The sequence below is a fragment of the Polistes canadensis genome, unplaced genomic scaffold (assembly GCF_001313835.1).
Source record: "Polistes canadensis isolate GaletaPanama2010 unplaced genomic scaffold, ASM131383v1 scaffold_51, whole genome shotgun sequence".
Taxonomy (NCBI): Eukaryota; Metazoa; Arthropoda; class Insecta; order Hymenoptera; family Vespidae; genus Polistes; species Polistes canadensis.
The window spans coordinates 20,377-41,107 of record NW_014569598.1 but is presented as its reverse complement, the minus strand read 5'-3'; the positions used below and the strand labels follow the sequence as shown (position 1 = coordinate 41,107).

The following is a 20,731-nucleotide window of genomic DNA, read 5'->3' as shown; positions in this document are numbered from 1 at the left end:
CCCCACCCCACCCCACCCTACTGCCCCAACCCTACCCTTTCACGCGTTTTAACAAGAGACTCTCCTACTATCGATAACGCACAGACGCAGGCGCCTCTGCGATTATCTTATTCTCTCTCTCTCTCTCTCTATCTCTCTATCTCTCAAATTCTTCTTTTTGGAAAGGAGGATGCAATTCTAAATGTAGAGTCAAAATCTACCACCTTTTTTCGCGACCTCCGCCTTTTTCTTTACACCTACGCTTCCACCAGCTCCTCCTCCTCCTCCCACCTCTTTCTTATTTTTCGCCTCTACTAATTCCTCTTCTTCTTCTTCTTCTTCTTCTCTTCTTCTACTACTACTTCCTCTTCCTTCAATTGCGTTTTTCGCTCTCCTTGGCCGTGCGATACGCGGGACGCGCACGCGCGTCTCTTTCTCTTTCTCTTTCTCTCTCTTTCGCTCTCTCGGTTGTGCGCGCGCGCGAGAGAGAGAGAGAGAGAGGTATTCGCATATACACACACTAAAGCGAGACCAGAGGGTTTCGCCCCTGCGCGCGTTCGTTCAACGACCCGCGACTCCTTGATTTTCTCTTTTCTTTCGTCTCCCCTTTTTTACCACTATTCCCTCTAACTCTCTCTTTCTTCACACCGAAAAGAAAATATCTTACTGGTATTTAAGTTCTCGCGCGCGCACGCGTATGCGTGTGTGTGTGTGCGCGCGCGCGCGTGTGTGTGGTGTGTGTATGCTCGGAAAATCTTGGAAGACTTTTAAATGAATTACTTTATTTTATTTTTATTTTTGTTTTTATTTTTATTTTATATGTATATATATATATATATATATATATATATATATATATATTTTTTTTTATTTACGCGATAATTTATTTTCCTATTTAAATATAATTTTAATTAATCTCGTTAAATTTATATTAGCCAGATTTACACTGTTATGCCTATACGTTCCTTTTCGGAAATACTTTATTGATAACTCCAAACTACCACCCGGCTAAACTTGCGCGAAACAAACGCCGCGACGTTCAAATGCAAACTGAGCCTGCCGCTTTTCTATACACTGCACCACGCCGCGAACCACTCTACTATCGGTCTGATCCGTCCAACCAATCTCCACTTGATCTCCTTCCACCAATCATCATCGTCCGTCGTTCCCCCACTCTCTTTACAAGCTGCTCGTTCTATCTTTTTTCCTCTTTCCTACCTCCGAATAGATATTCGTATCGACTCTTTTTATCAACTATTTCGTCGCTTTCTTTTTTCATTTTACAGTTAAACGAATAATTGTTGTTGCAAAGAAACTCAAGCATTGATAGCAAAGCACTAAATTGAATGTATGTCTCGCGTTTTTAAAAAATAAAATACTTTAATCAGTTAGAAGATATGCATTATGGAATCATCATCTATCCTTGTCTAACTTATCGAAGTACAGCGAGGCTGTCATTTTGTCAAATGCATTCGCGCTAAATTTGAAAGATTTGATAAGGCATCTCTTCATTTCAGATGCTTAAACGAGATCAAATAAATATAAGTTTTGATTACAAAAATATACTATTGTCGATAAGGGAAAAAGATTAATAATTACTACAATAAAAGATACACAGGTAGAAAATGTTTAATTTAAAGGAAAATTTTAATCAACAAATTTTAATTAAAGCGAATTTTTTTATAATTTCATGCTAACGCCATCTATTGATCCTGTATACAATTATAATGTAGTTGAAGTGGTCAAGCAAGAATTTCTTATCATTGACTGGTAAGCTTTATTCACGCGAAATTTGAAAAATGTCATAGAGTTCTTATTGATCATAAACATCTAAATAAATATTTAAATATAAATTATCTTTTAACTATACATTTCTGTTGACTTATGAAATGAATGAAATGTCTTTTAGAGAAATAAACAAGAAAATTGGATTAAAAGTAAGATTGGTTTTTCTATACTACCGCCATCTCTTAATTCTTAGTATCATCATAATGCATTTCATGTGTGTGTGGTCAAAAAGCAGTTTTTTTTCTTTAGAAATGCAATAACGGAGCTATATACAAAGGAGGACGATCGAGATAGGCGTTTGCGTCGAATTTGCGTCGAATTTGCGTCGAAGACTAAACAACTAGACGCGCTCTCTAGTGGCAATAGACATCATTCTTTCATTGTAAATATTGTATCCACATTTATAACACGGCGATCATCCTCCTTGTATATAAGCCCCATAAATGTAATGTTCAATGCTGTAGACAACGTGTAAATAGCAAACGATTGTTTAAACTTTTTCTCTTCGAAATAGTTATAAAATAAAAAGTATAATAATCTTAGAGAAATATAAAGTGTAAAAGTTAACCATGGTCCGAAAATCAAAAGGTACGCTTATTTCATTCTATTCTAATATCTAAAAAATATTTTGTATAATAAGTTAAAGGTTATATACCATAATTTATCCATAAAATAATCCTCTCAATAGAATTTACACAAAGCAAAGAGGAACGTATGGTCATTACAATTGGAGAAATTATACAAGACTTATTGAAAGCTCACCAAGAGAACAGGGATGTTGATTTAAATAAATTGAAAACACGAATATCTTCAAAATATGGATTGGATAGATCTCCTAGACTAGTCGACATAATCGCTGCTGTACCTGCTGATGCTAGAAACATTTTAGTACCTAAATTAAAAGCCAAGCCAGTTAGGACAGCTAGCGGGGTTTGTTCTCAAATAATACAACCTTATAATTTAATGCAATAGATAATAAATAATTATTTCCTCGCAGATAGCAGTAGTAGCTGTTATGTGCAAACCGCACAGATGTCCCCACATCAATATGACCGGAAACATTTGCGTATATTGTCCTGGAGGACCAGATTCTGATTTTGAGTATTCGACACAATCATACACTGGTTATGAACCCACATCTATGAGAGCTATACGTGCAAGATATAATCCATTTTTACAAACAAGGCATCGTGTTGAACAAGTATGATTAATATCTTCTATTATATATTCTTCTATTATAACAATATTCAATTTTCTAAAATAATATTATTCATTAAACAGTTGAAACAATTAGGACACAGCGTTGACAAAGTCGAATTTATCGTGATGGGTGGAACATTTATGTCTTTGCCAGAAGATTACAGAGATTACTTCATAAGAAATTTGCACGATGCTTTATCCGGTCATGTAAGCAATAATGTGGATGAAGCAGTCAAGTATTCAGAACGGAGTCGTACCAAATGTATTGGAATTACCATTGAAACACGGCCGGATTATTGTTTAAAGAAACATCTGTCAGATATGCTGCGCTACGGGTACACAAATTATTTCAATATTAATATATTTTTAATCATATAAATATATATAATTTCATGTTGTTGATGTTCCAGGTGCACGCGTCTTGAAATTGGTGTACAGTCTGTATACGAAGATGTTGCACGAGATACAAATAGAGGACATACAGTTCGTGCAGTATGCGAAAGTTTCCAGTTGTCAAAAGACGCAGGTTTTAAGGTTATAGCTCACATGATGCCAGATTTACCAAATGTTGATATAGAAAGAGACATCGAACAGTTCATCGTAAGTAATTTAAATTTTATATTATTATTTTTTTGGTAATAACAATCTCAAGCTAAACATATCTTTATAATATAGGAATTTTTTGAAAATCCTGACTTTCGTGCAGATGGTTTAAAAATTTATCCAACATTGGTAATACGTGGTACTGGATTATATGAGTTATGGAAAACCGGTAGATATAAAAGTTATGCGCCAAGCCTTTTAATTGATTTAATTGCACGAATTTTATCTTTAATACCACCATGGACACGTGTCTACCGTGTACAAAGAGATATACCAATGCCTTTAGTCAGGTAACATTATTACAATTACATTCTCCTTGTAACACATACATATCTCTAACAATAAAATATTTCATCAATTTTTAAATAGTTCCGGAGTGGAACATGGTAATCTACGTGAATTGGCACTAGCAAGAATGAAAGATTTAGGTACTGACTGTCGTGATGTTCGTACACGTGAAGTAGGAATACAAGAAATACATAATAAAGTTCAACCTTATGAAGTTGAATTAATACGTCGTGATTATGTTGCCAACAACGGATGGGAAACGTTTCTTTCTTACGAAGATCCTATGCAAGATATTCTAATTGGTTTACTTCGTCTAAGAAAATGTTCTTCTGGAACTTTCAGGTAATTAAATTAAAATTAAATACATTCTTTCTACAAAAACACACACACACACAGATTTCCATTGACGGGAAGAATTTTTAAAAACGTTTACTTTTACAGATCCGAATTGAAGGATAAATGTTCCATTGTGAGAGAACTTCATGTTTATGGTAGTGTAGTGCCAGTTCATGCTCGTGACCCTACCAAATTTCAACATCAAGGTTTCGGTATGCTTCTTATGGAAGAAGCTGAGCGCATTGCAAAAGAAGAACACAACTCTGACAAAATTTCTGTTATTTCGGGCGTTGGTACGAGAAATTATTACAAAAAATTAGGTTACGAATTGGATGGGCCTTATATGTCTAAGATGCTTGTATGATAATGTAAATAATAAAATTTGTTTTACATACATGATTATTACATCGTATATCTTGTCAAGAATACTATATATTTATAAAACTTGTTAACAAATGTGAATTCAGAAAAGAGTTGAATGTTGTTCGGCAATAAATTAGGCAAACAATATAACATAATATTAAATAGTAAAAAGAAGTTTGTGGTGAAATTACATTTTAATGTAATATATACTGACCTAATGCAAAACATAACGACGTCGTAAGAGAGTAATAATTAAGATAATTCTTAAGTGTAAAACTTGATTTAAAAAATAAAAAATAAAAAAAAAGAGAAAGATTTAAAAGTATAATAGGGTTAATCAACAGACCTTTTAAAATCTCCAAAAACAGGTTAGGTGACATTTGAAGATTTTTAACCTTGCGCCACCTGCTGACAAAAACTCTCCGCGTAGAATGGTGAATAAACAAAAGTGAATTAGAACGGCGGATAGTAACATACGTTTCGCGGTGCAGTTCAGAGCGTACTTTAAACATATGTATGCCATTTGTATAACTTCTCGGTGAATAAAACAGAGGTATGCTTGGTACCTTTAAAGTAGAAAACGTAAATAATAGTAATCATTGAAGAAGAAGAAGAAGTAGAGGAAGGAGGAGGAGGAGGAGAAGAAGAAGACAAAAAAGAAAACAACACGTTGGTTAAAATAAATGGTAGAAATAATTCGATCATCTTAAAGTCATCAACGAAATTTAATATGGAGCATGAACGTAATTAAGTGTATTAGATAGTAGTGTAGATCTCTACAAACAAACAAACAAATCAACAACAACAACAACAACAACAATAATCTCAACCAACATTTCTACGAGGATTGAAGTTTTAAGTTCATCTGGCCTGCATAAATAAAGGTAAAACAGTAATTGTAATCATTTATTTGCATCAATAAATTGACGAACCTTTTTATCGAATGTTCGAAAGAATCTAAAGAACGCTCTAGGTTATGTCCTCACTTTCCAGCTGTTTGCGCTCTACTAGTTACTGTAAACAATATCGAAATAGAAACAGAGAAACAAAGAATAAACAAATAAAAAATAAAAGAAAGAAAGAGAGAGAAAGATAATGTGCATTCCAAATCGTTGCTAGTAAACAACAAGCGTCCCGAATCCGATGTTTATTTATATTCGTTTTACATCGCTTAGAAATGTTATATTTATTAATAAATATGTGTGCATGTCCACAAAATAATACTCCTATCGCATAACGCAAAAATATTGTTCATTCGACCGCGCCCATTACAAAATGTTCCTTTAACGTTTCTTTGTTCCTATGTTCTATTTATTATATAAAATAGTCTTATATTTAGTCAATCGGTTAAAAAGAAAATTTACATAAATCCGAGTAAAGATATCATATCTTTGTAGATAATTTTCATTTTAACAATTATATTTTCTGGTTAATATATTTGTTAAGAAACAAAAAATGTCGATGAATGCAAAATGTGTAGCTAAAGTATCATGGAGAATGTATTGTAATATATGTTCCGTTAATAAATGGAAAACGTTCTTGACGGTAAAACGTGTTATGTTAAATCGTAGGTGTTTTCAGCTTGAAAAGAAATAGGTAGGAGATTGCGTCTTGTTTTTCTAATTAGTTTTTTTTTGATTATATGCATAAATACATATTATGTATGTTAAGTAAGTATTTTTGAAAGAAGTTAAACTGTTCTCTCGAAGAAAAGGAAGAGAAATAGAGAAAAAACACACACACACACACACACATACGTAATTTCATTCGGTGACAGGTATATCGCATGCGTACGCGCTTGTGTAAATGTTGCATTTAATGTTGCATTTAATGTTGCATTTAATGATGCATCTCACATGCATGTACATGTGCGCCGCGTACCATGTATAGTTAGTGTGTAAATATCGTATGGTTCACAGTTTTAGGTTGACGATCGTGAAACACTTTGCTAAGTAGCCAGCCAATGGCTGACATGAGTACATTCTCTTCTCGACCAATCAACGTTAGCTGTCTATGCACTAAAATATATAACTGTGAATATTATAGCATAGGAGGACAATTTTCTTATGTTAGTCCATTTGGCTATTATTAAATTTGTCCTTAATTAATGTTTGACAAGTTCTAAATAGAATAAACAAAATATCATTGGGTTTTATTGCACGCGTATATATAATCGCATCACATATTGCAAAAGTTACCTTAATGTTTGTTGGATCTAATGTAAGTTGGACGATTTGTTGTTCTTGGCTTATGTTAGAGTATTTTAAAGGTGTTACACGTAGAACGATGTCGTTCGACTTTGCGTGCCAGTAATCCGGTGAAAGTTGCATTCGAGATTTCTTATATTATCATACGTTTGGTTGTATTATCTCCGTGTTCGTCGAAGAAAATTATTTTCACTTCGTCTTTAATTTGAATCTTCTCAATCGATACAAGTTTACTATTTTAAATACAAACCATTGCAGGTAGGCTTATGTTAGAACGAAATGGGACAGACTGTGGTTTAGAGATTTCAAATCGTTTTAATACGATCTACAGTGATTTCTTTGACGACTTTTCTTTACGAATGTCTTTCCAATGATTTATTATTACTAAGAGATTGTATGCTATTTATAAGAATGAAAAATATCTCTCGATAAAAATTTGTATAATTATATACAATTCGCGAAGGAAATTTTCCATCGAGATCGATCGATCATGATTGATGATAAGTGGTAAATAATGTAGTAATTTATAACTTTTGTCTAATATTTTATTTGAAATATTAAGAAAAATAATCCTGACTAAATATCCCTGACACGATCCTCTGATGTAATTCTTGACTCGGCCATTAACCAAATTCTTGTGGTAGCTTTTTAACGAAATCAAAAGTAAAATAAAAAGGTAGTGTTCACCTGGGATAGCACTCAAAAGCAAACCACTTGTTAATATCGGAATAAATCTATCTTACTTTTTGTGTAGACGAGGCTGTAGACGAAATTCTTTCAAATAAATGTTATTACTTATATTTATTATTTATTTAAAAATAACTTGCAGGAAGTAAAGCATTTCTTATCATATACACATTGGTTTTTCATAAAGAAAAAATAAGATCTTGTTTGATATATTTCCGTTCAAACATAATCCGATTAAATTTCTTCTGTAAATACATTTGACAAAGAAACTTTTTAGGCAGCTGATTCTTATCAGATCTTTTCTTTCCTCCAACTCGAAAACGAAGAAATTTTGAAAGTAGATTTTGTTGTTTCTATCAACATTCACTCGGTTACTTCATGCTCGTTGATTGCATAAGAACGCGAAGTGATGCACTTAAAATACCACAGAATCAAGGTATCGCAAAGAATATTTAATTATAAAAATATACCGGGTGTACGCGTTATAGTAACCGAACAGGACTAAAAACAAAATTACGAGAGACAGATCTTGTGTACACGAAAGTATCTGTTTTTCACCTGACAACGAATACGACGACCGTTAACGACCGTCTAACAAGAATAACCCGCGACTTGTAATTTTGAAACGTTTATGAAACTTTATAAATATATATGGGATCGTTAGGGCTTAAGACCCTACATACAGTTTATTGTAAATAACTTTTTAGGTATCTTAACTCAGTTTTCTTCATGACCACGCTAGCCAAGCTAGAGAGATATGATAATTTATTTAATAAATAAATTAACAATTTATTTCTTAGGAAAAAAGAAAAAAAAAGAAATTGCTCACAATGCATTGTGGGCCATTTAGGCCTAATAGGACATTGCCTCGGCATTGTCGGTAATGCCTGGCGGGTCAGTTTTTGATTTATTTCATAAAAAAATTATCATATCAAGCTTGACTGTATGTAGAGGGTCTTAAGTTCTAACGATTCCAAAATTAAATTTATAAAGTTTCATAAACGTTTAAAAATTACAAGTCGCGGGTTCTCCTTGTAAGAGTCATCTATTTTTAAATGCCTCCTCCTTGTCTACTTGTTTATTTTCCCTTGCCATAAAATGTTAAGCATCGTTGAGTAGACTGATTGGTAAACGTAAAACGTGTTCAAAAGAAAACGTTTATTTCTTATTTAAAATCATCATTATCTTCTTCTTGTTGTTTCGTGTTGGCGGTTTGCTTTAACGATCCTATACTTGACTTTTTGGCCCTAACTTCTTCCTACGTACCATACTTTTTACGCTTCTTCTCCTAACTCGGTGAAATTAACGAGAGAAAAGAGGAGTCATAGGGAGATGAATATTTAAAATTACCGATTACGCTGCCTGCTTACTTGGCCAACTCTCTTCTTTTATATTTTATTTATATATTTAATTAAAATAATACGTTATTGCATTCACACAAGGATAAAAAATAATAATTTTCATTTTTTTTAACTGTGTGTTACTCTTTCGTATTAATTCTTAATCCTTTCTGGTAAAAAAGTGGTTATTAATAAATAAAGAAAAAAATATAAATAATTAAATTTACAAATGAACAAATTATCTTAATCTGTTTTCAATATTTTAATAATATTATAATAAAATATATACATAGAGTAATAATAATTGTATATATATATATATATATATGCGAGTTGAATAACGGTAGAGTATATCAATAATAATAATATAATAAAATTTAAAAGCGTAGTTATTACGTGCTTGAATGTGTGTATATATAATACTTTTAATTCCTTAAACGCTTACGTTTTTCACTTTTATCTCGGTAACAGCCTTTTTAGCGATACGAAACGAACGAACAGCATTGTATTACGAACGCGACTCTTGCGATTATCGTCTCAGTCCGATGTTATATACCTATTATTTACGTATCTGTACATGCACATACACATATATGAGTACGAGTTTATCCTTCGTTTTCCATTTATAGATTGTCTATTTCACATGCCACCGAGAGAGAGAGAGAGAGAGAGAGAGAGAGAGAGAGAGAGAGAGAGATTTTTACTTCTATACTTCTTTTTTACATTTCATACACGTACATCACGCAGATAAATTTTTTTAAATGAACAAAAAAATGTAATCACTTATGATCGTTTGTTTGAAAAACATAATTGCATTTGGTTATCATTCGGTTTCTCGTACCTCAAAGGAAACAAATAAGAATGCAATGACTATAAATACTATTAGAGAAAATCTGAGGCAATGTCACGCTCGTTGTTTATGCCAAAATTTCGATATGCAAGGTCGTAGGCACACGTATGAGAAAAAAAGAAAAGAAAGAAGAAGAAGTAAAAATATCTATAAGGGATTATCTAAAAAAAAAAAAAAACAAATATTAAATAATGTGCATAAATTTAGAATATAAATTCGAATTATTCGTGTAAAGGAATTCGAACGAAAATTGAATTTATTTATTATTTTCAAACACACCACTTGGCAACTCTCGTTGCCACGCGAGAAAGAGATTTTTCATTTCGTTAGATCTTTGTTAGATGTATATATATTGTGTATAGTGATGAATGATGACGACGACGACGACGACGATGACGATGACGATGAAGATGACGATAATGATGATGATGATGATGATGATGATCGTGATCGGAATTGTTCGATTCGGCTCGTAGAAATTTGTACAACTTGCTCGTCCATGTTTAGTCGACGCTGAAACGTTGCATGTTCGAGATGTGCCGTTTCTTCTCTCCTCGCGAACTACGACGACGACGACGGTTTTAGCATCGTGTGGTATGTCAAGAAGAAAATAATCAACCCAAGGAGAAAGAAATTCTCAACGCGTTCTTATGATTTTTTTCAAGAAGTAAAAAGGGAACGAAAAAATCTGAAAACCAACAAAATAATGTTATTATTATAAAATATAAAGCAACCAAGTTCTCGTCCAAGTTCTCGTCCAAGTTCTCGTCCAAGTTTTCTTTTTTAGACAATTCTTTTTTTTCTTTATAACGATCAAGAACGAAAGAAGATCATTTACTTCGATGTGATTAAATTAAAAAAGAGAAGACTAAATACACAGGAGCAATGTTCGTAAGATTAATCGATCGTCTTTCATCGTGATGATGAGATCAACAAGAAAGTAGGAAAATTTGATGATGCTTACGACGAAAAGAAGAGTTGAGAAATTGACGCAAAAAAAAATAATTGCAGATCGTTGATCGATCGTAAGACTCGGAAAATTCTTCGATAAAATTAAACAAACGATCGAAGAAGAAAAGAATCGGAGTAAGAAAAGAAAATGACAAGAGTGCCGATTTTCTTGGACCGGTAAATGAGAGGCACGTTAAACATGGCGTCTCGAAGTGACGCTTGCGCTATGGCCTATAAAAGATCTTCGGTAAGTGTGTCTCTCTTTTATATATATGAAGAACGAAAAGAAAAGTTCGTTTCCTAGTACGTTTGCAGGAATAAATCGAAAGTCGAATTACGTAAGAATCGGTAGACGACTATTACGTGTCGCGCAGAGTATATATGAGCGCACACTCGCTTGTAACAAATAAGCAAGTAAGCAAAAACATGCACGCGTGGGTGTGTTGTCTTATGTGTAGAGAAGAAGAAGCAATCTTAACTTTGCGCACCGGTGCGCAGCCAAGCACAGCGCGCACCAAGAGCGCACGTTTTCCCCAAGTCAAATGATGAGGGAAAAATATTAACGAAAAAATAAAAAAAAGAGAAAGGAAGAGAGAGAGAGAGAGAGAGAGAGAGAGAGAGAGAGAAGACTACAAATTTATTCGTCAAACTTCATTCGTGACGTTTCGCGAATTATGTTATCTTATGTTTCGTTGCTTTCGTTTCTCTTTTTTATAGGTGAATTAATTTTCATTCGAACAACTTGTTTAGCGCGATGCAAAATATTTTGTCCTCCTTTTCGCTTAGGAAAAAATAGGAAAAGAAAAAAAACAATAAATCTTTGGATATATAATAAATAAGCACAGAAGGAAATTGTGAAAGAGAGTGTGTTACGAACGATCAACCTGTATATTATTATTAGATTCTAGGCCGATCGCGCTTGCTCGGCATGCTGTTGCGCTCGTCGAAAGTAGGAAAGTTCTTGTCACTCCCTTCTTCTTATAAGATCATCGCTTACGAAAGTATTCGAATTTCGTCAAAATAAAGAAAAAAATACGATAGAGAATAATGAATAATAAATAGATAATATTATTTGTTATTCCTTCGTACTTGGGATACTACCGATTATATTAAAAAAGAATAGAAACGTGGGTGACAAAAACGTTAGGAACGTTATAGGATCTCTAATTATAAGTATGAATCGTAATATATAATTTCTCACTCTTTTTATCCTTTTTCTTCTCGAACGATCGCAAAAAGATAATCATCACGTAACCGAACGATTATTTTATCTTGGTGTTTTCGAGTTAGGATCTATCTCAAGTCCTGACGATGATCACAAAGATTCGTAATTCGAAACGAACAATTGCGAAAACAAAAGAAAAGAAAAAAAGACAAGATTTATCCGCTTCTTATTTTCTTCGTCTCCTTTTTTTTCTCGTTTCATCGAAAAAATACATTTCTATTTCTATCAAGCATAAAACGTTTTATCCTTGACCGTTGAAGAAGCAACCGCGACCGAACAATTAGTTTGGCTTTGACGTCGTATTTGCGCGATTTACGTCGATCAGAATGAATGACACGACGCAACTTTTAAATGCACGACGACAATGTGTAAAAAGAGAAAATCATCGATCCGTTATTCGATATTCTCTCTTATTCTTCTATTGTTATTATTATTATTATTATTTTTCACGTTGATTCAATCAATCGTTCACGATACCGATTCGTGATCTTTTATTTTAAACGTAACGTACGCTATTAATATACTTCGCTACGATCAATTATTGTTATGTCAATTATAGCAGGACGAGTAGTTGCATCTCCTTCAATTTTCTTTCTTATCACTCGTCAAAATTGCTATGCAAGAGTATTACATTTATTTTTATCCATACCCGAGGAGAGATCATTTATCGTTAGGAAAAGGAAAAGAAAAATATTAGAATAGATTGCATTTAATAAAATGATTTTTGGTTGTAATCTCCATTGATTCAATTTTCAATCCGCGAACAAATTTAACAATAAAGATTTGAAGATATAATCATAGTAAATATCGAACATTCGATTATTACGTGTGACCAAAAAAAAGTAACGTTGAAACTTAGACGAACGGATAGATGGAAAGAAAAGCTTGCTTTCTAATTGGATAAGAGAAGCCCTGTTTTGCAGACTAACGATCCGCTTTCTGTGTCAGCGGCAAAGTAAAAACATTTCGAACGCCGGATAGACGCGAGAGGAAACTTCGAAATAGAGGAAAATAATTTGGCTAGGTGGAATTTCACGAAACAAAGCTACGTATAGGGAGTACAAGTACAAGAAGTACAAGTACAAGTAGAAGAAGAAGAACAAGAAGAAGAACAAGAAGAAGAAGAAGAAGAAGAAGAAGAAGAAGAAGAAGAAGAAGAAGAAGAAGAAGAAGAAGAAGGAAAGGAAGGGGAAGGGGAAGGGGAACAAGTAGAAGAAAGAAAGAAAAGTCGAGTGGGGAGGGGGATGAAGAGAGGGCGAGGAAGAACGGTGCCATGCGGTCGACGAGTGCTCCTCGAGCAAGTTATTTTGGTCCCCACGGCCGCCCTCCACGTTCCCTCCACATTTCCTCCACGTTTCATCCACGTTTCATCCGCGTTTCCTTGCGAAATACTTTTTATTATATTTTTATAGATCTGGGGTATTTTGCTATTCGGCAAATATTACTTATCAACAAAATAATTTATTTTATCCTTATTGTTTTCCTTTTCTCTCGACAAACCAAACGAAACGAAACGAAAAAGAGAGAGAGAGAGAGAGAGAGAGGGGGAGAATAAAAACAAGGGATTCCTCAATTTTGTTCATCATTAATATCGTAAATATAAGCCTCTTTTCGTTATGTAACGCATCTAGTATGCATGTAACGTTTGATGGGAATACAAAGGATACATATTTCATAAATCAATTCTGACAAGTATAATTTATTGGGTAACCTGATTCGCTAAATAAACTCGTTAAACTTTTTTCAAAGTTTTGTCAGTAGAGTCAGTCGGTAGAGTCAGTCGGTAGAGTCAGTCGGTTGATTGATTGATATTTATTGGTATTTGTAAGTTGAATAAATGATTTATCAAATTGTAGGCACAACAATTTTCTGGAGATATGAAGGAACATTCGGATTCTTGGAAAGTCGAGAGAGACAAGGATCCGCCGCCACAAAGATCGCAAAGCAGTGCTGCCAGTTTGATGTCAATCGGCGCTGATATATCTCCTAGTTCGTCACATTTTTTCGAGGTAGTCGTTCGATACGAAATATTCTTCCATGTCCTTTTTCTTTTACCATTGGGGAATTGTTCTTTATGTTTCCTTTTTTTTTTTTTTTCTTTTTTTTAAATTTATTTTAGGTACTCTACGTCGGTAAGATCAAAGTTTCTCATCCAAAAGTATCGGAATCTTTCATCGACGATGCTCTGCTCAGATTTCGTTCGCACGGACTCGAAAAATCTAAATCCTCGGCAAGCGCCTTTCTATCGGAATGTCAGCAACTACAACGTCAAGCTGTCACCAATTTATATGTCGCCAATAATAGGAGGAACAGCACGGTAAGCAGAAAACAAATAATTTTACTTCATTCTAGGATGTATCCAAATTAAAGTCTCATTTACATTCACTCATTTCACATATTTCATTATATTTTGGATTACGGATTATTAAAAGTTGTTTTCTCCTTGTCATTTGTTACACATGCAATTATTGCATTAGCCTAATCGTTCTTTTAGGAATCTAGTGCCAGCGAAACGGGTAGCGTTGAAAATGTATCCGGACATGGTTCGGTGGCTATCTCATCGGTGGCTATCTCATCGGTGGCTACCTCATCGGTGGCTACCTCATCGGTGGTAGCGTCTTCTTCTTCCTCTTTGAAATCCGAAGATAGCAACGGTAGTCAAATTAGAACATCTTCGACGACTATTGACAATAATGCCGGAGGTAATATTCAAGTACCTGAAGTTATGAGAAATCGTGCTTCTTCGATGGGCAGCGTTTTAACAAGTAGAAGAGATTCCGGTCCGAAAACTGGTGACGAGCATAATAGAACCATGCTATTTCAGGTAGAAAAAAAATGAAAAATCCTATTCAAACACGATCTATTGATCTTTATCTAACATTACCCCCATTTTTACAATATCCGATGTATTATCCTCGAATCGTAGGTGGGAAGGGCCGATCTTAGATTGATCAGTCCCGACAGGAAACAAGTTTTGCTTCACAAACAAATTAAAGACGTTGCAAGTTGCGTACAGGGTGTTAAGAATTCCGAACACTTTGGATTTATTTGTAGAGAAGCTGCGATAGAAAGTTTCGTTGGTTATATATTCAAATGTCAATCGGAATCTGTTGCCGACGATCTCGTTGCAGGTGAGATTAAACTTTCTCATTTTATAATTTATACATATAGAACACTGTTTAACTTCTCGACAAGTAATTTTTTCTCAACGCCATCTTACACAGTCTGTGTTTTAATAGCGATCACTCAAGCATTCGTTGCAACTTGCGATGTTACGAGAAAGGAAAGATATCCTGTATTCTCGTGCGAACACTGTCCCATGTTCTGGTATAATAAACTGTATCAAGAGATAGAAGGTAACATTCGTATGAATTTTGTATCTTCGACTTAAGTTCTATATATTCTAATATCGTTTATTAATTTTTTTGTTTATTGTTTTTTTTTTTCTTTTTTTTTTTCTATCTTTTAGGTCAAAATGATCGCCGAACGCAGAGTATAATATTTTCTCGAATGGAACAATTACCGGAAGACGAGCAGGAGATCGTTGTTAGCAAATACAAAGGTGCGGAAGCAATCGGAGGTGGTGCTGGTGCTGGTGCTGGTGCTGGTTCGAGTTTGCGCGAACAGAATCAATTTCTCATGAGATTATTACGTGCTCATTGCGAGGCTAAACAAGCCAGGCACGTTCACGATACAGCCGAGAATAGGTACAATGATTCTTACAAAAGTAGAAATATTTCAATTGAAAATCTCAACAAATGATATATTATGTATGATAATGTTTAATATCATTTTCAGAAGCGAATTTTTAAATCAGTATCTCAGCGTAGGCGTTGGCAGTACGATATTTATGAAAGCAAAACGTTCGCTGACTAATAGTTTCGATAATCTTATGAAACGAAAGGGTTCGCGCGAAGACTTTGGACTCTCTTCGCAATCGAAGGATCATAATCATCTGAACACGGTATTACAAAAGAGCGGAAGCCAGAGTCCCGATAATTCGCGTCAATCGTCGATAGGTGGGGACGTTTCGACGGAAAATTCTGGAAGACCAAGATCATTACGAGTATCCCCGGAACAACAGATATCTGTTAATACAGGACCGAGGAGTTCAATGATGGATATGTAAGTGAAACAATTTCACGATTATTCAGTTCAATTACAAATACTATTTGTTCTTTGATTTATATTTTGTGCAGCTTCTTAAAAGTAGGCAACTCGCCGAAAATGTCGCCGACGGAATCCGACGGAAATACCGCCGATATGCATTCCAATAGTTCGTGGAGGCAGGCTATATTACATCGAGTTGTAACACCGGGTAAAGAACATGATAAAAACATTGGAAAAGCTGAAAGTTCTAATACCAATGAAGCACCTGCTGTTGCTACGCGCAGAACGAGACAGGAATTGAGGGATCTTTGGAAAAAAGCAATTAACCAACAAGTGATACTTATACGAATGGAGAAAGAAAATGCAAGGCTTAAAGGTATTATAATATCTCTCTCTCTCTCTCTCTCTCTCTCTAACTTATTATTAATTTATATGCAAATCTACATACTATTGATTGTGTATACGTTGTAACAAAAGTATTTGAATTAATTTAAGAACGTCAAGAAGAAGCGACTGTGAAAAGAATCAAATTGGAATACGACGAAATTAGCAGTTGTGCTCGTGAACTCGTTGAAGTATGGGATTTATTGGTTAGCAAGGAATCCCGTGTTTCTACGAAGTGTGACAATCAAATGCTCTTACATGCCATTAAGCAAGGTAACAATCCGGGTTACGAATAAATAAGAAAAAGTGGTCTAACACCTGTTTCCTATTTTTCAGGTGTACCTAAAGGAAAAAGGGGCGAAGTATGGCAATTTCTAGCGGAACAATTTTGCCTGAAACAACCACCCATAGATACTCATGAATTTCCGAACTACAATACATCTTACGATTTATTACTAAAACAACTGACATCTCAGCAACATGCTATTCTTATCGACTTAGGCCGTACATTTCCGAATCATCCGTATTTCAGTTCACCTTTGGGACCTGGCCAATTAGCACTTTTCAATTTATTAAAAGCTTATTCTTTATTGGATCACGAAGTTGGCTATTGCCAGGGCTTAAGTTTTGTCGCTGGAGTTCTCCTCTTACACGTAAATATTAAATTTTCTGGTTAAATAAATGTCATTTTCAATGTTGCGTAGAGCATCGATGTTTTAAAAACTTAGTCGTTTAGCTTAGTCGATTAGCTCTTAGAAAGAAACACTTCTTTTTTTTTTTTTATTATTTTATATATCATAAAAAATGTTTCTCACTGTTTCATAATCAGATGGTGGAAGATCAGGCTTTTTTTCTCTTACGACATCTGATGTTTCGGAGAGGCCTGAGAAAACTCTACCTTCCAGATATGGCAGCATTGCAATTGCACTTATATCAACTGTCAAGATTACTGCACGATAGACTACCGGCACTTTATGATCATTTTGACAAGCACGAAGTGTCACCTACTTTGTATGCAGCACCGTGGTTGTTGACCTTGTTTGCCAGTCAGTTTCCATTAGGTTTTGTAACTAGAGTCTTTGGTAAGTTTTCGTACCTCCTCTAAATTTACGATCCTCTATTATTCCTTACTTTAATTTACGTATTATACGTCCTATAAAGTTCGATGGAACATATTTTTTGTATTCGACGATCATCCTTCTTTCTGTCATAGATTTACTTTTTCTCGAAAGTTCCGAAATATTATTCCGAGTAGCCGTGGCATTATTGGAAGAACATCAAGATCAGTTGCTGTGTTGCGACAGTTTCGAAGAAATAATGGAATATCTTAAAGTAAGTGTATATATTATACATGTCTTTTGTAGTTCTACGATCAACGCTAATTTTTATATGTTATTTTACGAAAATGTGGTCATCGAATAAGAATTTGTTTTTTTTTTTTCTATGAATCTTTTTAGACTCGCGTGCCAGCTGTCGACAAAGCCACCTTGGATCGCGTAATGAAACGTGTTTTCTATCCGGATATGGAAGTTTCTAAACAATTGAATGAATACAGAGTGGAGTATCAAGTGTTACAAGAAGAAATGGTATCGATGAAACCGCAAATCGAAAGTTTGGAAAAATTCAAGGCTCTGAACAAACAATTGATGAAACAAGTCGATCAATTAAACGAACAATTGGAGGTTAGAAAATCATTAGGATGCAATAATTCGTCGTATTATTTTGAATATTTTTCTTTGTTTTCGGGACGACAAGTGTTCATTCTATGCAAATGTTTGTTTTACAGATAGCAATGAATAACTTGCAACGTTTGGAAACAGCCCGATCGATGCAACAATCGGTTGTGAATAAATTAGAATCTCATAATCGCGGTCTCGAAGTAACGGTTACGACTTTGGGTGCATTCATTCAACACCTGGCTGAAACGCGCGACGACATAGATTTTCCAGGTGATGTACGTAGAATAATTTCGCAATTGAGCTTAGCCGAAAAGCGAAGGAACACGAACAAATCGTATCCGTTGAAAATATTAGAAGATCATACGAAACAAGGTCTGATTAAAAGTAATTCGACCGGTAGGGAATCACATAATTTCTTAAAGAACAGTAACATGGTCGATCCTCCGTATCCTTTAAAATCAACATTGAGCCAACCGAATTTGGCAACCAGATTGGAAAAAGTATCTTCATTTTTTTCTAATTCGCACAATCATATACAAAAGCAACGCGCACAATTGGCCGCGCTTAGGAACGAGTATACCGATCCGAATGTAAGAATCAATAATGACGAAAATGATCCAAAAACGGTCAATATAGATATACAAATAACGGATGCAATGACGTCTCAAAACGATAGCATAGAACAGAACGATAATCATTTAAAGATTCAAACGGCAAATTTAGAAAAATCAGTCTCGTTACCATTATCTAATGCAAAATTAAAATTTAAACCCTCCAAGTCGGCTTACGAATTGGGTTCCGTTAAAAAAGTCCCAACGAGTAAAATCGAAGTTACCAATGAAGATTCCCTGACGAATTTGACAGGGACCATGCACCCTCTGGATACTTGTAGCGATGTTAATTTTCGATACGGTGGAACGACCAAATTAAAATCTATCAAACCAGTTAGATTATCTAGTCCAAGTGGTCAAGGCGATAATTTAAATAAAAATACTCATAGCCAAAATACTGAAGCTTTAAATAGATAACACTTACTTATGTTATTATGTTTGCAAAGAAAAATGGAAATACTATCAAGAAGAAAAGATACAAAATCGTGATTGAATGGTATCGATTATTCTCAAAGAAATAGGAATTATCGACAAGGAAATAAATCAATTAATTTCTAACGGTCTATAACATTTGCAACGATCATTAATTCTGTATCCCCGAATCGACATTCATTTTTTTCCTTCACACTCCGTAATCTCGTTTCCTTGATGAATGAATTTCTGTAATACTTAAACGTATATAGTTATTTTGGAGAGAAAAAAAAAAAACAAAAACCAAGTACATTTTTAGGAGGACAAAGATGTGCGTATTGAATTTAAATAGAATTCCTAATATAACTTGATATCAACGAATCATAATTAATCTTGTACAGGATAATTATTAACGCGTATCCTCTGTACGTATATATTAAATAAGTATATCTATGTGTAAATACATAAATATGCATTCATACATACTTAAAGAATATGTTTTAAAACAAACTTTGTGTAAAACACGATGTGTATCGTCCTATAGAGATCTCAATAGGGATGTCAATGAAAAGAGAAATATAATAAATGGAGCTAATTTCTTGCCTTAAACAAACAAACAAACAAATAAATAAAACAAAAATCATTTATTTAGGGCACAAATTTTCCATAAATAGTATGCACTATGTGCATATTTATTGTTACCAAATTAATCGAAAAGAAAGAAAGATAAAAAGAATAAAAAGAAATATAAAAATCATAAGTTACCTGGAATATATTATGTATATAAATATAAATCTAACAGTATAAATAATTTCCACTTGTTATTAAAAAATTCTTATAAAGAAATAAAAAATAATTAAAACAAAAAAGACGAATAAAAAAGAATTAAAAAAAATAAATAAAAATAAAAAATAACAATATGCCAAATATTTTAAGATGTAAGAAAAAAAAAGTGATATTGAAATAGATGATATTTGTATTAATTGTGTTTATAGATTTATTGTGAGAAAGAAATGTAGAGAAATAGATAGATAGATAGATAGATAGATAGATAGATAAATAGAGAGAAAGAGAGAAAGAGAGAGAGAGAGAGAGAGAGAGAGAGAGAGAGAGAGAGAGATACGTATAGATGTATAGACATAATTCATTTTTAGATATATATGTTATAATTGTAGACTCGTGTAAGAATGAAGTATTATTATTATTACTTTTNGTATAGACATAATTCATTTTTAGATATATATGTTATAATTGTAGACTCGTGTAAGAATGAAGTATTATTATTATTACTTTTGCACAAAGCATGCCTTGCGATATCAGGGATCTTTGTATTAACGTTGTATTATTACTGTTAATACAGAACATAAAATAATATAAATTGGATAAATTGTAATATTTTTTCCCTTTCCAACAACCTTTTCCTTATTATTTTTTGTTAAACATTTAAATACGAAGAGAAAAAAGCGAGAGAAAAAATAGAAAGAGAGTTATTTTTATAAAATGCAATGGAGTAAAAAGGTATTGTAAGTATCGAATCAAAATCCATTGGAAACTGAATTATTTAGTTTTCATTTCGAGCCAGTAGTAGTAGTAGACGTTACCTGTGTTTTATGAGCACGCACGTAATTATCTTTTTTCTTTTTTTTTTTCTTTTTTTTTTCCTTTTATTTCTTTTTCTTAATCTCTTTTCTTCTCTTTTTATATTTCGTATGAGATTTA

The 20,731-nt window shown here is 33.7% G+C and overlaps 2 protein-coding genes across 4 annotated transcripts; both read left to right on the top strand.

Moving 5' to 3' along the window:
• Positions 1-2,076: 2,076 nt before the first annotated feature.
• On the top strand, positions 2,077-4,721 carry LOC106785480 (probable elongator complex protein 3). Its single transcript, XM_014745999.1, has 8 exons — positions 2,077-2,355; positions 2,456-2,697; positions 2,765-2,968; positions 3,049-3,302; positions 3,378-3,567; positions 3,643-3,860; positions 3,940-4,200; positions 4,300-4,721. Exons 1-8 carry the CDS (start codon positions 2,337-2,339, stop codon positions 4,556-4,558), a joined length of 1,647 nt encoding a protein of 548 aa, XP_014601485.1. The 5' UTR covers positions 2,077-2,336; the 3' UTR covers positions 4,559-4,721.
• A 297-nt stretch (positions 4,722-5,018) lies between these two features.
• On the top strand, positions 5,019-19,163 carry LOC106785479 (TBC1 domain family member 1). Of its 3 annotated transcripts, none has more exons than XM_014745996.1 (15): positions 5,019-5,441; positions 13,674-13,826; positions 13,937-14,134; positions 14,312-14,641; positions 14,744-14,948; positions 15,057-15,173; positions 15,287-15,524; positions 15,616-15,942; positions 16,017-16,303; positions 16,423-16,584; positions 16,648-16,964; positions 17,141-17,393; positions 17,525-17,643; positions 17,769-17,993; positions 18,098-19,163. In XM_014745996.1, exons 2-15 carry the CDS (start codon positions 13,695-13,697, stop codon positions 19,016-19,018), a joined length of 3,831 nt encoding a protein of 1,276 aa, XP_014601482.1. In that variant the 5' UTR covers positions 5,019-5,441; positions 13,674-13,694; the 3' UTR covers positions 19,019-19,163. The 3 variants fall into 3 exon arrangements, with proteins under 3 accessions (XP_014601482.1, XP_014601481.1, XP_014601483.1); XM_014745995.1 differs by lacking the exon at positions 5,019-5,441 and adding an exon at positions 10,096-10,839; XM_014745997.1 differs by lacking the exon at positions 5,019-5,441 and adding an exon at positions 13,361-13,410.
• Positions 19,164-20,731: the final 1,568 nt, after the last annotated feature.